Source organism: Tachysurus vachellii, chromosome 24, assembly GCF_030014155.1.
Source record: "Tachysurus vachellii isolate PV-2020 chromosome 24, HZAU_Pvac_v1, whole genome shotgun sequence".
NCBI lineage: Eukaryota > Metazoa > Chordata > Actinopteri > Siluriformes > Bagridae > Tachysurus > Tachysurus vachellii.
Window position 1 is genome coordinate 14,640,465 of NC_083483.1, and position 15,536 is coordinate 14,656,000.

Consider the following 15,536-nt stretch of genomic DNA (forward strand, 5'->3'; position numbering starts at 1 on the left):
GTGGCTTCTGGAAATAGCGGAAGTTGTTCGCGCTTCACGGGAAACCACGTGTTTCGCTAGGAAAGTAACCCTGCGTGATGTGTAAATACTGAGGCGGTGAGTGTGTACACGTGTTTTCACGTGTGTTCACGTGCGTATTGTATTTAAATTTTTTCTGGAGTAGGATTTTCACTCAGCGGATCGGAGTTTATTTATTTATTTGTTTGTTTGTTTGTTTGTTTAAACATGTCTCCTCTTTCTGTCAGTTAGCAGAAGGCTAAAAGCTAAAGTAACGGCTTGTCTAAGCTGTAACACTATTAATGTTATACTGCGTAACTGTTTTTGTATTGTTATGATGATTTGCATCCCCTCCAACCTGCTCCTTGATTGTGAGTGAAAGCGTGTTTACTCTCTGGAAGGTTCTGATAGAAGGAGTCTCCAGTGTCAGAAGTAAAACTGTGATTGGTCATTTGACAAGCTACGTGTTTTTTTAGTCTTAAGTGTAACAGGGTTGAGAGACCGCAAGAACTGAATCTAGCTTCTTCAACATAAAATGGTTAAAATTAGTGAATAATTGTAATTATTGGTAGGTTTCTGTGGTGTGAGAGGAATGACGCACTTTGGGATGTTCTGTTACAGGAAAATAGTCTGCATTAGGATTTTATATATTGATTATTTTCACGTAACAGCATGAATACATTGTTTTATTCCATATCACTTCGTGTGTTTTCTCTGATCCGATAGCTAGAGTATATAGCTGATAGAGTATAGCGCTGACATTCATTTACACCTGTCCAGTTTCATCTGAAACACGTCCCAGACCACCTCCTGAAGTGGTTTGTACCATCGGATTTATATCCGTCTCCAAAACGTTTCGGAGGGCATTTAGACCTGCTCTTTTTACCATCGGATAGCTATCTGATCACAGAAAACACATGAACCATACCACAAACTATACCATCAACTTGTGTAGCATATAACATAAATGCTGCATTACATCACACACAGTGTTAGTCCTCTCTCTGTCTGTCTGAATATTTTACACAACTTCTGTATGCTTCCAGGTTTGTGTCTGTAAACAAAGCAGCATCATGTCATCAAAGAAAGAGTCGAGCGCTGATGAGCGCTTCGCCCGCGTCAAGAAGGACCCGCGCTTCTGGGAGATGCCGGATATGGAGCAGAAAGTGCGCATCGACAAGCGCTTCCAGTCCATGTTCCACGACGAGCGCTTCAAGCTGAAGTACACGGTGGACAAACGCGGCCGTCCCGTCAACCACACGTCCACCGAGGACCTGAAACGTTTCTACAAACTTTCAGACTCGGAGCAGAGCGACACCGAGGCCGCACCGGACGAGCAGCAGGAGAAGAAGAAGAAGAAGAAAAAAAACGTGAAGGCACAAGCAAAGGTGGATGAGCTTCAGGACAAAGAGAAGGAACTTGACAAGGGGGAGGAGCCTGTGTCTAAGAAAACCATTAAGAAAATGTCGTTAAAATCTGAGCCAGTTAAAGGAGTGCAAGTTGTGGAAGAAGGTAACACACACACTCACACACTCACACACTCACACACTCACACACTCACACACTCACACAAACACTTCTCTCTGTCCAGATTTTTGAGCCTCAGTACTGAATCCAATTGATCAGTACAGAGGTCAAAGTTGCGGTCAGTTTGCTTGTTTGAACATGTTGTTGCTATAGTAACAGCTCATTTAAATTACTGCAATTATCTGCATCTGTATTTTTCACCTCTTCACCTTAATTTCTGCAGATGATGACGATGACGTTGACAACGACGATGAAGAATACAGTGACACCGATAATGGAGAAGGTCTCTCTGATGATGATGATGATGATGTGGAAGTTGAAGATGGTGAAGACGATGATGAAGACGAGAGTGAGTCGGAGGATGACAGTGACAGCGGTCCTGACCTGGCCCGAGGAAAAGGTAACATCGAGACGAGCTCCGAGGATGAGGATGATGATGAGGAGGATCTCCTGCAGCATGAGGAAGAGGAGATAGAACATGACTGGGGGGAGATGTGGAAGGATGCCCCATGTGCCGAGCAGGTCAAACACTAAAACTCAAATGAGAAAGCATTGGAATAAAGGATGGATAGAGTGATAGACAGGCAGACGGAAGGCTGGGTGGGTAGACAAAGAAATAGATATATAGACAGACAGGTGCTTAAAAGAAACGTTAGGTGGATAGAAAGATAAGATGATTAAATGGAAGTCAGAATCTTAGATTTGTAGATATATGTATAGACTGGTAGATGGGTGGGTGGGTCGGTGGGTGGGTTGGAAGACAGACAATTTAACTGACTAAGACAGACAGGAGGTTTGATGGAAGGTAAGGCAAGCGGAGACATATGGTTAGACAGAAACAGAAGGATAGCAGACAGACAGGTGGTTAGTTGGACAGATCTGTGTGTAGATAGACGGACGGACGGACGGACGGACGGAAGGATGGATAGGTAGATGGACAGACAGAAATGGTTTGAATGATGGATGAATTGGTAGGCAGACAGGCATTTCATTAGACAGACAGCTCGCGTAAAAGACAGCTGAAAAGACATCTGATTAGTTGGATAGACAGGAAGACAGACAGACGTTTACATGTATGACTGTAAAGGTAGACAGACAGTTTAGTGGACAGATAAACAGATGCTTAGACTGATGGAAAGAGACAGATGAAGAGATAATTAGGCAGACAGGAGGTTCAGTGGATAACTGTAAGAGTGTAATTATGGAATTGTGTATGTGGCAGTGTGCTTAGCTCTCTGATTTTGTGTGTGTGTGTGTGTGTGTGTGTGTGTGTGTGTGTGTGTAGGTCAGTTCCAGGTTAGCAGTGTGTAACATGAACTGGGACCGGATTAAAGCTAAAGACCTTCTGGCTCTGTTCAGTTCCTTTAAACCTAACGGAGGAGTGGTGCTGTCCGTCACGGTAACTCCGCCCCTCTGTCGTCATCATCATCATCATCATCTACTACACTTTCTGCTCTCTATATAACTGTGTGTGTGTGTGTGTGTGTGTCAGATCTACCTCTCAGAGTTCGGTAAAGAGAGGCTGAAGGTGGAGCAGACTCAGGGCCCTATGGAGCTCACAAGCCTCCCAGACGACCCCGACGCAGACACCGAGGATCAGAGGTAACACACACAGACCTGAGTAAATGCCATCTAGTGCCCTAAATGCCAGAGAAGTTCTAACTTTTTTGTGCCAGGGTTTGTACGGTCATGAAAAACCTGGGAAAGTCATGGAATTTTAAAATGACAATTTCCAGGCCTGGAAAAGTTTCGGAAAAATAATTTAATAATTTAAGAGTTTTGGAAAAGTCGAATATAGTTGATAATATTAGTTAAATTACAATAGTTAACGTTCGCACGATCTGTCACGTGACGTTCTCTGCGTGGAGTAACGCGGTTTCAGCTAACATTAGTATTATGTAGCGATGCCAGGGAAATGCAGATTTAAAAATGTATGGCTTCATGATGTAAAGTATGAGGGGTGGCTGGGGAAAGATCAGGACCCGGGACGTGCTAAATGTACGCCGTGTCGTAAAACGGTTGATATTTCGAATATAGAGGCAGCGCTGTCTAGCCACGCTAAAGGTGCAAAGCACCAGTCTGCATCTGCGTGCTCGACAGCTCCCAACCCCATCGCTGGCTTTTTCACCCGTGCGACTGATGTGACTCCCGCCCTCAGCCGCGGTGCTTCCATCTCATCCACTCTAAAACAAGGGACCATTTTGAGTGCTGTGTCCACAAACGAAACCCTAACTGCAGAGGTACTGTGGGCGCTAAAGGTGGCTAATTCGCACTATTCCTACACGTCTTGTGAAGACACAGACCAGCTGTTTCAGAAGTGCTCATATTTATGCACTTTAGGACCGGCTCCTGATTTTAAGAAACTGACTTTGGCAGACGTATCAAAGCAAAGCGTCTGTGTTATGCTCTTTGATGAAAGCCTGAATCACTATTTACAGTCTAAACAGTTAGACATGTGTGTCAGGCTATGGAACGGGTCCGAGGTGAAGACTAAATACGTCGGCTAAGAGTCCGTGGGCCGTTCATCAGCTCAAGACATCGCTGAAAAAATTAATAACTTTTTTTCAGAGATCGGAATCGGAAATCTCGTCCAGATCTCGATGGACGGACCGAACGTCAACTGGAAAGTATTTGATATACTCCAGAAGCAAGTCGTCGCTGTCGGGTGGAATCCTCGTATCTCCAAAACCGTTATTTTTCAGGAAATTAAAAAAACTCCGTACCTTATCTGCAGTGCACAGGGTTTAGTCCGCGTTGCAGTGGATTGTCTTGCGCTAAATTCCTGTCCTCAGACGAGCACCAGAACTAGCGGGGGTCAAGATTTTTTTTTCTTTGAGCCCAGTGTTTTGAAGACATTTACCTCAGAAGACGTGTTGATTCGTTGCGACTCTTCTTGAGGAGAAATATGACGTGAAGCTCTCCCACGGAGTGAGGAAGAGGTGGACAGTTGAAGTGTCCAATGGAGTTATGAGATTTGCCCTCAAGCTATTTTCAAGACTTTAGATTGGTTAATAACTTGTAAAAATAACAGACCCACGTGGGGACTGACCAATAGCATCGATATGTGAAAAAATATGACATTGACCAAATTTGGACATACAAGGTTTCCGCCCAACAGCGACGAAGTGCAGAAAGATGCGGGAAAGTCCCTAATTAACATCGGGTCGTGCGGGTTGCACATACTGCACAATGCGTTCAGAGATGGATGTAAATCCACCGGATGGGAAGTTGTTCTAATCCATTTCTAAGCGGTTCTCAGGGTTTAATGTATTATGTTATGAAACTTTGTTAGTGTGCAAGCGTTATTTAAATAAATGAGTATTTTATATTCTACACTACAAAGCTTGTCATTTATTTTAGTAAAAATATGCTGGGTGTAACATGGATTTTCTTCTTATTTACACGTATACATGGACATTTCATGAAACATTAGGTCATGAATATTTACTTTGTAATAGAATGTTATTGGTAAAAATGTGTACGAACCCTGTTGTGCTCTTTTGTATTTTTTATTTTTTTTCACTGAAATAAAAATATTTGACGCTCGTTGACATTTAAACAGAAATATCTCATGGCACCGTGAGTAAGTTCGAAGAAATAAAAAAAAAAACCGTCGGCTGTTTCCTGTGCTTTAGGATCTATAGGGAGAAGGTGCGAGATTATCAGTTTAAGCGTCTGCGTTATTACTACGCCGTGGTGGAGTGCGACTCGCCCGAAACTGCTGCCAAGATCTACGAGGAGTGCGACGGCTTTGAGTACGAGAGCAGCTGCTCCACGCTGGACCTGCGGTGAGACGCTAAAGAAATAATCCTTCATTTCTTTGCTTTCGCAGAAAGAACGAAAGCTAGTCAGAATGTAGCATTTGCTGGAATGTCATTCACGTGTCTCTGAATCGAAAGTGTAATTCTGCGTGCGTTATGTGAACCTTCATTTACAGGTTCATCCCTGACGACATGACGTTTGACGATGAACCGAAAGACAAAGCGATGGACGTGGATTTGTCCACCTACAAACCCAAACTCTTCACCTCCACCGCCACCACTACAGCTAAGGTGCACTAGTCCTGTCTCTTTGTTTACTATTAACGGCTTACTGCACCTTTAAGAAATCAAGACGTGTAAAAAATCTCTTTGAACTTTAAGTGTAAATTGAATTTGAACTTTAAGTGTCGCTGTTCAGGTGGAGATAACATGGGACGAGACGGATCACGATCGCATCACCACCCTCAGCAAGAAGTTTAACAAAGACGAGCTCCTCAACATGGACTTCCAGGCCTACCTGGCTTCCTCCAGCGAGGATGAGGATGAGGACGATGAGGTTGAGGCAGAAGGTCAGTGCTGAAGGTCGCAAACTTTAATGCGGTCGAAGATGTTTAAAAATCGGATGAAATGAAAACAAACTCGCAGTCCGTCTGTCTAAATAACCACCCATCCGGGAGATGAGTAGACAGTCAGACAGAAGGATAATCGACAGTCACACTGTCCACCTAAGAAGTGGGTGTGGCCTAACAGTTGTTTTAGCTGAGCTGTTCCTTTGGTGTCCCTCTTAGAGGCGAAGCCGGTGAACCTTGCGACGGAGGAGAAGAAAGGAGGGAAGAAAGGCAAGAAGGAGGAAGAGCAGATCGCTAAATACCGTGAGCTCCTGCAGAACATCCAGGATAAAGAAAAGAAGGACAAGGACAAGGACATGGAGCTGGAGATCACGTGGGTGCCAGGTACGTCCTGTCAGCACGTGGAGGTCATCACGGGACCAGATGGATTTTCTTAGTGTTTGATCACTTTTTTTTTTTTTTTTCCCAGGATTAAAGGAGAATGCAGAAAAATTGGTGAAGAAGAAGATGGAGGGAAAAGACAAAATGACTCCATGGGAGGAGTTTCTAGATAAGAAAAAGGGGAAAAAGAAGGAGAAGATGAAAGGGCAGAAGGTGAGTAAAGCATTTTATAGCCTATATAATGTTGTTACTCTTAGCCTTGTCACTATCTCTCTGGAACCACCCACCTGACCTCCACCACTCATCTCCACCTATTGACTTCTCTGCAGACGTCTATTTGTCTGTCCACACCTCCTAAAGTGGAACTAGTGAAATCTTAACTGATCATTTCGTCGTTGAATTTGTGTATCTTGTTTTTTGCAGGACGTCGAAGCCCAAGAACAGGCCGCGATCAGCGACGACGAGCTTCCTCCTGACGTCGACATGGACGACCCCTTCTTCTCTGAGGAGCTGGGAGGATCTACAGGTCAGTTTTCAGATTTTCCATATTTTTCCATCCTTCTTTTGTTCTCTGTCAGTAAGTCTGTTTTGATGATTTTTACGAAAGGTAATATCTTGTGTTAAACAGGGACGGCCCAGAAAGTCAAGAAATCGAAGAAAAACAAAAAGGGGGAGGAGCAACTAACAGCTGATGAGGAGGCGGAGCTTGAGAAACGGAAGGTATGTGACACAGTAATTTATATAAGCGATTTTGCATAAATCGTTTGTGTTATCGTACCTTTTAACTAAAAACATATTGGTTAAAGATGTAAATTCTACTAAAATTGTGCTGCGTTTTTAACCCTATAAAGAGTCTTAGACCGGCCCTGCTCTCCCAGTGTAGGTGTAATAAGTGTGTGTGGTTTCAGGCTGAAATGGCTCTCCTGATGGACGACGATGAAGACGAGAAGCACCGCCATTTCAACTACGATCAGATCGTGGAGCAGCAGAACCTGAGTAAGAAGAAGAGGAAGAAGCTCCTGAAGAGCAACACGCTGCCAGAGGAGGACAACTTCAAGGTCAGAGACCAGACTCCCTCAACAGCATATTTACATTTTGTGTTACATCCTGAACAGGAGAGAAAATGAAAGAAAGCATCTTTCTAAACAATCTGTGTGTTTTGTGAACAGGTGGATTTACAGGACCCGCGCTTCCAGGCCATGTTCACATCCCACTTGTACAACCTGGACCCCTCGGACCCGGCCTACAAGACGACCAAAGGCACTCGGAGCATCCTGGAGGAGAAGCAGAGGCGGCGAGAGGAGCAGCAGCGATGTCAGCAAGAGGCACACAAGAGCCAGGAGAAACCCAGCAACAAATCAGAGGAGAAAGAGAGCACAGGTATCGGGGCGACGACGACAGAACCGACGTCGGCCGCCCTGGACCCGAGTCTGTCTTTACTTATCAAATCTGTGAAGAAAAAGACTGAGCAGTTCCACGCTCGCAAGAAACAGAGGATGAAATAGATCAAGGACATTGTGATTTGTGTTTTAGTGTGTGAACTGAACTCATTTATACAATTTCTGATGTACAGTTGTTTTGTACGAGAGACGTTACGATTTAACAAAACTATCCCATCAAACATTAAGGTCGTCTGAGGTCTGAAACACAGCCGTAGGAACCGTGAGGCTGATATAAATGGCTGTTATGGCAAAGTTATTTATTTATTTTTTTGCCAGCTTTACATCGAAAACGAAAGATCTGAACAAAACTCAGACGCTTCTGATATTAGCATGTTTGTGGATGTTTAAAAAGTTGTTAGCGTTCTTGTTCTTGGATGACTGGAGCAGAACCCACTGTGGTCTTCTGCTCCTGTAGCCCCTCCGCATGGTGGTTTGATGCGTCGTGCCTCTTGAGATGCTTTAATGCTCACCACGGTCGTAAAGCGTGACCAGTCAGGTTACTGTATATACACCGCAATAACACAGCTCTCATCTCGAAGGTTTTTTAGAAGGTCAGCCGACATCGTTAAGAATCCGACACATTTAAAGAAGCTGTCTTTCTGTCCTTGTCACAGATGCCATGCAGAGACTTTCGAGCGATGCTGTAAAACATCATTAAATCAACAATAATGACAGTATCCACAAAGGTGTGTGAACTGTGTTTATTTCAGATTGTGTGTCTCTTCGTCGTGATTAAAGGTGCAGTAGGCAATATTTTCCCCCAAAGAAAACAAGTCACTTCACGAGTGGAAAGTTACAATTCCAAAAATAAGTACAAGTGAGTGAGAAACAATGTGATGAGCAGCACAACATCAAGCCCTTCAATAAACAATGAAAAAGTGCTGGCTTTTTTATTTTTATTTTTTTAAACAATCTGAGCTTTGTTGTGAAACAACGTTTAAACCACAAAGCTCACAGAGCGAGAGACTGCAAGTGTGTGTGCGGCGCACATCTGATACACGACGACATCTACTGTAGCACATCAAGTATAAAAGATGATCAAGTATTGATTACACAAAATAAGCACTTATATTTCTTACGAGCACAACGTATGCCTGCGTGTACAAAAACGTGACTAACGGCCAACATTCACTCAGACTGAATACGGCCCAACGGCTCTTCATCTGTTCTTTGTTCTTTTTTTTTTTTGTTGGATTGTTTGTTTAGTGTTTCTACCGAGTTTCAAGCTGCTTTTATATTCTGCGTATTCTGAAACTAGTCGGCCATTTTCTTGCTAGCAAACCAGAAACACAAGGCACGACGCAGAAACCGACAGTTTGGCTGTATGATGGATCGCGGTGGAAAATCGGCACGCGGATTTTAGCGTTTTTATATTTTAGCACCTGTCTGATGCTGCTGAAGCTAATCCACAAAACCACAACAAATGGCACGGTGAGTAACAAATATGGTAGAGCTCCGATTTACAGACAGAAATCCCTACAGCTTGATTGCTAACAAGATAGTCCTTTGTGACTAGCATCTGCTAATCGTGTCGCTGTTACAGTTTACAGATCGTAACAGGAAAAGAATCAGCCGCGAGGAAAAATCAGACCTCGTCCCTGAAACGTTCCACCGTTAAAACACTAGTGTATGTAATCCTGATGGAAAGTAAATCGTTAAGTGATTAGCTGCATATGTCAAATGAAAATGACGCGGAATTGTTAGCCAGCTAGCTAACATGGTTCCTACCTCTGTGGTAGCAACGCTGTTCATCATTCTTAATTGTCTTCCTAGAACATCGAAAAACAAACAAACAAAAAACCCACAAGATTTGAAATGTTGCCTTTTAGGGGATCTCATGTTTGTGTTTTAATTGTAATTTGCTTTGCTGGCATCTTTTAAAAATCTGTGAATTGAGACATTCTTGCTGAGTTGCAAGAAAAGTTCTTGTGTAGTGTTAGTAAAAGGTTAGGACTGTGTAGTGTTAGTAAAAGGTTAGGACTGTGTAGTGTTAGTAAAAGGTTAGGACTGTGGTTTGTGGGACATACCGGAGCATGGTCCAGTGGGCTAGCTAACTAATAAGGCAATCGTGTGTAATGTTTAATACGTAACTATATTGTAAGGTTTACAACGCGACATCTAGTGTTGGCTGCTTGGGTTGTTGTGATGAGGGTGTGCTGGTGATTGTCATGCTAGTGATGCCAGCGTGACTGAACGTATGCTAGCTGCCAGTCAGTAAAAACCCTTGACACCTCTGCTTGGTGAGTTTAAACACCCCCAACACCTCCGCTCGGGGAGTTTAAACAACCCTCAACGATCTCTAAATTCTGATGTCTAATTTCAGTAAAGTTTCAGTGGAACATGGCAACAAGCCACCAGAGAGTCAGGTAGGTTGATGCAGTTACATATATGCCACTAATACACCACTGCACGTGTGAACAGTGATGTACAAGGGGCAAACCTCCCTGTGAAAATGCCCTGCCTGTTGCTACTACCACATAGTAACCACAACTACAGCATCAAAGTTTAACTGTACAAGCTGGTGTCCTCTAAGGGATTGTCATGCGACCCTGCAGGTAAGAAGTCTCTCAGGCATAAAATATAAGCTCAGGTATCTGCCCCCCCTGCACACCGGTGCCGTTGGTACTGTCTGAGGAGCACTGGAACTGGAAGGTGACCTTCCCGCACTGTACCTCGGTCATTCCTTCTTGGCCGAAGTAGCTGAGCTCGTTGCCATCCAGCACCACGCTGGCCGTATAGAACGTGTCAGGCTCCACCTGCACAGGGTGTTCGAAGAACACGGGGAACGTGCCGCTGGAGCCATCTGAGAAATACTTGACGACGGCGAGGCCCAGCGGGGCTCCCTGTCTCTTGAGCTCGATCTTGGCCTGATACTCGGCGGATCCGCAGCTGGAGCCGTAAAGGCCGAAGCCGGCGATGAATATGCGCCTGTCCACAGCAAACTGAATGCTGTCACAGCGTCCACGGTAACGCCACTGGTTGCTACGGTAGGCACACGACTGGAAGCGGTGGCAGCGCTGCGGAGTCAGACCTTTCCTCGGCTGGCTGACGAAGGGCAGCTCGGGTTTGTTAGCTGCTGTGTGCCACAGGAAGACGGCGTTGGTCTCGGCTAGCGTGAGCAGGCCGCACTGTGCCGCGCCGTTGGCGAACTCATCCAGTGACATTGCTGGGACACGGATGAGGTACAGAGCGTCGCCCAGCACCAGCCTCTTGTTTTCAACAGTGGGTTGCAGTTCACGTCGTTGGCACTCAGCCTCCGCCCAGCTGAGCGCCGCCTCCAGAACAACTGTCTCACTCGTGTTGAGAGTCTCACGCCGTAGGATGCTTTCCAGCGTGCGCAGGTCGATGTCGCAGAAAGCGTCTGAACGCAGAGCGAGCTCAGCCTGGGCGTCAATCACCTGCCAGCAGCGGCGCGTCAGCTCCGGCTCCTCAAACAGGCAGCTCTGTGACAGCAGCACACAGGCGTTGCGTGCGCTCAGACTGGTCTCCAAGAACGCCACACAGGCACGTGCCAGGTGAGGAACCATGTACTTCTTGGCAGCGTACAGCGTGGCAAGAACAGTATCTGCACACAGGTCTATCTCATCACAGTAGATATATCTGCAGGAGAAAAAAGCAGATATCAACAAACCGTCCAGAACAACAGTTGGCTGAAACCATTACAACCCGAACACCTCACTATCAGTACAGTGCTCTTCTATACTCTTCTGATTCTCACTTGAGCATAGCCAAGAAGGAATGTGGCTCCACATCTGGGATGCGGATTTCGTCCTTATCCTCTGCCAGCTCCCCGTAGAACATGGCATAGAACACGGAGCTCCCAACAGCCAGGATGTACTGAGAGAGAGAGAGAGAGACAGAGACAGAGAATGGGTTGGGAGGTCATTTCAGGAACACAGACAGACAGCATGAGTAATTTTCCAGCTAACGTTCATTATGGTCAAATACTAATATTTACAGCTTTACCCTGAACAAGACATCTAGAATATTCTTCTTGACTTTTTATTACATCGCATATCATGTCTTTATGTTTCAGCTTATTGTACAATAAAAAAACAAGTCGTCCTTCTTCCTGGTAATTAACCAGGTGCTGGCTTCTGCTAACACATGGGCTCTCCTGGGAACTGAATTACCTTGTGCCCCGGAACTCTTTGCGTTCCCCCAGTAGGACCGACCACGAAGTGTACATCTGCCATCAGCTCGTTGTTGAACATGATTGCGTTTCTGGAGACACAGTATTGTTTAATGTGCATTGTTTCAGTGCACTGTTGTAGTGTGATACACAACCTGTGAGACGGTTCCATTCTGTGTGTGTGTACCTCTCTCTGATGGTGGGATAGAGGCCTTGCCAGTTGCAGCCCTGAACCGTGTTGTTGTTGCTGATGTTCTGCTGTTGGTACTGCTGCACCGCCGTAGCCGTGGCTGCTACAGAGGGCAACTTCTTAGCAGCAAAAAGCTCGCCGGCCATTTTATTGTACCTGGAGTACTCAGGGTCCACTCATGGCCAAAATGTTCCCAGACGTGGCCTCAAACAAGAGAGGTGATCTGTAAGGGAACGCTGGGTATCACCGCTTCACCAATATCAACTGAACCATCTAGAAGAGGAAAGAGTCAGTTAGTTAGAACAGGAAAAAGAAATGGAAAGGAGGGAGAAAGAGGGAAAGAACGGGATCAAGTTGGGATGAATTAAGGAAGGAAAATCAGGAAAAAAAACAAGCCAACCATGTAGGTGGCACATCATAAAGAAAGGACAGAAGTCTGGAAGTAAGTGAAGATTAAAAAAAAGATGGTGACCAGAAGGAAGTGCAGTAGTCTGGAAAGAAAAGCGTTAGAAGGAATTAAATAGTGAAGTCAGAAAGAAAGGACAGAAGATAGAAATTCTGGAGAAAAAAAAGAAGAAAATATTAAAATTATGTCCAGAAGGAAGCACAGAGATGTCAGACAGAGAAGAAGGAATGAAGTAGTAATTACAAGAATTAAATCAGGATAGAGACTGAAAAAAAAAGTTGAGAACGCAGGAAAAATGGAGGTGAGGAAGGACGGGAACATCGAGAGGCAGAGAAGAGAAGATAAAGAAGATAGAGGAGGAAATCTGAATGGAAAATAAGTGAAGATGGTGAAGAAAGTACATGATGAAATTTGTTTCTTTCTTTTTCTCCATCTTTCACAATTCAGGGAAGGAAATGACAAAATAAAATAGGATACGATCAAGTAAATAAACCCGGCCGAAGGCATTTTATTCCTAAAAGTGAATTAAAAATGTTCTTTCTGAAGATAAACGAATCTCTTAAAGGTTTTAATGAGCAAGAAAAACAAAAACAAACAATCAGTGCATGTAATAACCACAACAACTGTTCTGTAGATACTGACAGGAAATAACTTCACTAACGAGTCAACTAGCATCGAAACCTCGTGACAACAGAAATATAACGAACATAAGTACCTCAATTTCTCATTTGTTTACCAAAAAAATCCAAAAAAAAAATCATCGATTTATCAACCAGAGTGTTTCTCCTCAGATTAGCCGAGCTAGCATGTAAACACCACAGGACGATATTGTGGTAAATAAACAACAGCTTACGCTTAATTTAATAATAAATCTAATTCAAAATAGACCTAATATGTATTTAATATCACTCGGTGCCTTTTTACGGCTTCAGAAAATCTTCAAATCTTTAAAGACACTCAAGGAAAAAAAAAGTTTCATGTCAGCTAAAGAATCTGACGACGGCCATATTTGTGCGGACCGATAACAAATAAACAGGAAGTGCACTTAGTAGGGTGACTAATCAGCCGTTGTGTAGACCATTAAGTGCACTTAGGAGGGAAGGATGCGATTCGGGACACGACACAAATCTGGACCTGTGACACTCCCTGATATCGGATTTCTTCTTGATTACAAAAACTCTTGTCGTTGAAATGGTTTAAGATTAGATTAGATTAGATTAGATTAGAATCAAAGTGCTTAGAATTTTAGAGAAGTATTATAAAAATAAGAGTAATGTATACACTAGAACACGAATAAAAACAGCGTTGATACGATTACACATGCAGATGGCAGCAAATTCACTTAAATGTAATGGAGGTGATTTAAAAGTCTTCTATGTATGTATGTATTTATTTGTTTGTTTATTTATTTATTTAATGTATGTATGTATGTATGTATGTATGTATTTATTTATTTATTACTATCGTTGTTTATTACTTTTAGGATCTTATTTTTTTCATATTATATATATATATATATATATATATATATATATATATATATACATAAATATGACAGATTTCTTAATATAGGATCTTTGAATACACATACACACATGTATTCATAGTACATACACATTGTAAATTACTGTTTATAGTAATAGCCATATATTTTGTTACAGCACACATCCTTCTGTAAATTTCAGTTTATAGTTATAGCCATCTGTATATTATGTTCATAGTACACACACACACACATCTGTAAATTACTCCTATATTACCATTTTATTTAATTTATTTAACTCGTGTAAACCCTGTATATCCTGCACTTGTTACTATTGCACTCTGGTTAGACCTAAACTGCATTTCGTTGCTGTGTAATGACAATAAAGTTGAATCTAATCTAATCTAATCTAATCTAATCTAATCTAATCTAATCTTATTTTTTTCATATATGTATGTATATATATATATATGTATATATATATATATATATATATATATATATATATATATATATATATATATAATAATATATAATATATAATATATATTAAATATGACAAATTTCTTAAAATACGATCTTCTTATTTTTTTCTATTCATGCATAATTACTTACAATGCAACGTGTTAGAAATACAAATTAAAAAAACCAATCAAGGCAAAACAAAAAAAAAAAAAGCAGCTGGTTGTGTTACTAAGATCCCGAGATGTATAAACTGTACAAAAACGCACTGAAACTGGAGACTCCTTCCACCTGATTGCAGAAAACTCCTTTATACGAACAAGCAGACTAAATGTTTATTATTACTTTTCAGTTATGAATTATGCCATTTGCAGCTTGCCTACTGCTGCTGTTACACGATATTTTTTCAGTCAGTATCCAGGATTCAAGAGTCAAATAAATCGACTCTTTGGTGGGTTCTTTCGGGTGAACGTTGCGTGAATGAAGCTTTGTTTTCATTATTTTATTTTTGTAGATGATGCCATTCAATCAGTCATTTATTCATTTTTCTTCATTAACGAACCACAAACACAACAGAAGCCCAACAAAATGCAGAGATGTTTGCTGTTTAAATCAATGCACAAAGCAATGCAGTGGTATGCTCATTTAATTAACAGGAATTTAAGGAATGATTTATACGATTAAAAAAAGTGCAAAACAGTGCAAAAAAAAAGAAACAGGCAAAAAGGAACAACCTTCAATCATAACATTGCAATGTTTGTATGTTTTAGGAATAAAATGGCAGGAAGCTGATTGGAAGCTGAAAGAGTCGACTCTTATTGGTGATCTGAGTCAAATGATTCGACTCATTGAATACAGCCGGAATTCGTAATAAGAAGTGATTATACAGTCGGCAGAGGGCGCTATCTGATCAGTGAATACAGAGAGTTCTCCCTCTCTCTCTCTCTCTCTCTCTCTCTCTCTCTCTCTCTCTCTCTCTCTCTCTCTCTCTCTCTCTCTCTCTCTTTCTCTCTTTCCTGTCTCTCTCTCTTTTCTGTCTCTCTCTCTCTCTCTCTCTCTCCCTCTCTCTCTCTGTCTGTCTCTCTCTGTTCTCTCTTTCTCTCCTTTTCTCTCTCTCTCTCTCTTTCTCTCTCTCTCTCTCTCTCTCTCTCTCTCTCTCTCTCTCTCTCTCTCTCTCTCTCTCTCT

The 15,536-nt window shown here is 42.6% G+C and overlaps 2 protein-coding genes across 3 annotated transcripts; one reads left to right on the forward strand and one right to left on the reverse strand.

The window, feature by feature from the left end:
- On the forward strand, positions 1 to 8,362 carry esf1 (ESF1, nucleolar pre-rRNA processing protein, homolog (S. cerevisiae)). The gene is made up of 14 exons (XM_060859886.1): positions 1 to 96; positions 1,044 to 1,509; positions 1,748 to 2,046; positions 2,810 to 2,923; positions 3,017 to 3,126; positions 5,160 to 5,312; positions 5,462 to 5,576; positions 5,704 to 5,854; positions 6,074 to 6,238; positions 6,324 to 6,448; positions 6,659 to 6,761; positions 6,864 to 6,955; positions 7,144 to 7,293; positions 7,405 to 8,362. The coding sequence occupies exons 2-14, from the start codon at positions 1,071 to 1,073 to the stop codon at positions 7,738 to 7,740; spliced, it is 2,352 nt and encodes a 783-aa protein (XP_060715869.1). The 5' UTR covers positions 1 to 96; positions 1,044 to 1,070; the 3' UTR covers positions 7,741 to 8,362.
- A 2-nt stretch (positions 8,363 to 8,364) lies between these two features.
- Positions 8,365 to 13,463, reverse strand: btbd3a (BTB (POZ) domain containing 3a). 2 transcript variants are annotated; one of them, XM_060859888.1, is made up of 5 exons: positions 13,121 to 13,463; positions 11,997 to 12,272; positions 11,811 to 11,901; positions 11,396 to 11,514; positions 8,365 to 11,277 (listed from the first exon to the last, which is right to left on the reverse strand). In XM_060859888.1, the coding sequence occupies exons 2-5, from the start codon at positions 12,143 to 12,145 to the stop codon at positions 10,245 to 10,247; spliced, it is 1,392 nt and encodes a 463-aa protein (XP_060715871.1). In that variant the 5' UTR covers positions 12,146 to 12,272; positions 13,121 to 13,463; the 3' UTR covers positions 8,365 to 10,244. The 2 variants fall into 2 exon arrangements, with proteins under 2 accessions (XP_060715871.1, XP_060715870.1); XM_060859887.1 differs by lacking the exon at positions 13,121 to 13,463 and having other exon boundaries at positions 11,997 to 13,045.
- Positions 13,464 to 15,536: the final 2,073 nt, after the last annotated feature.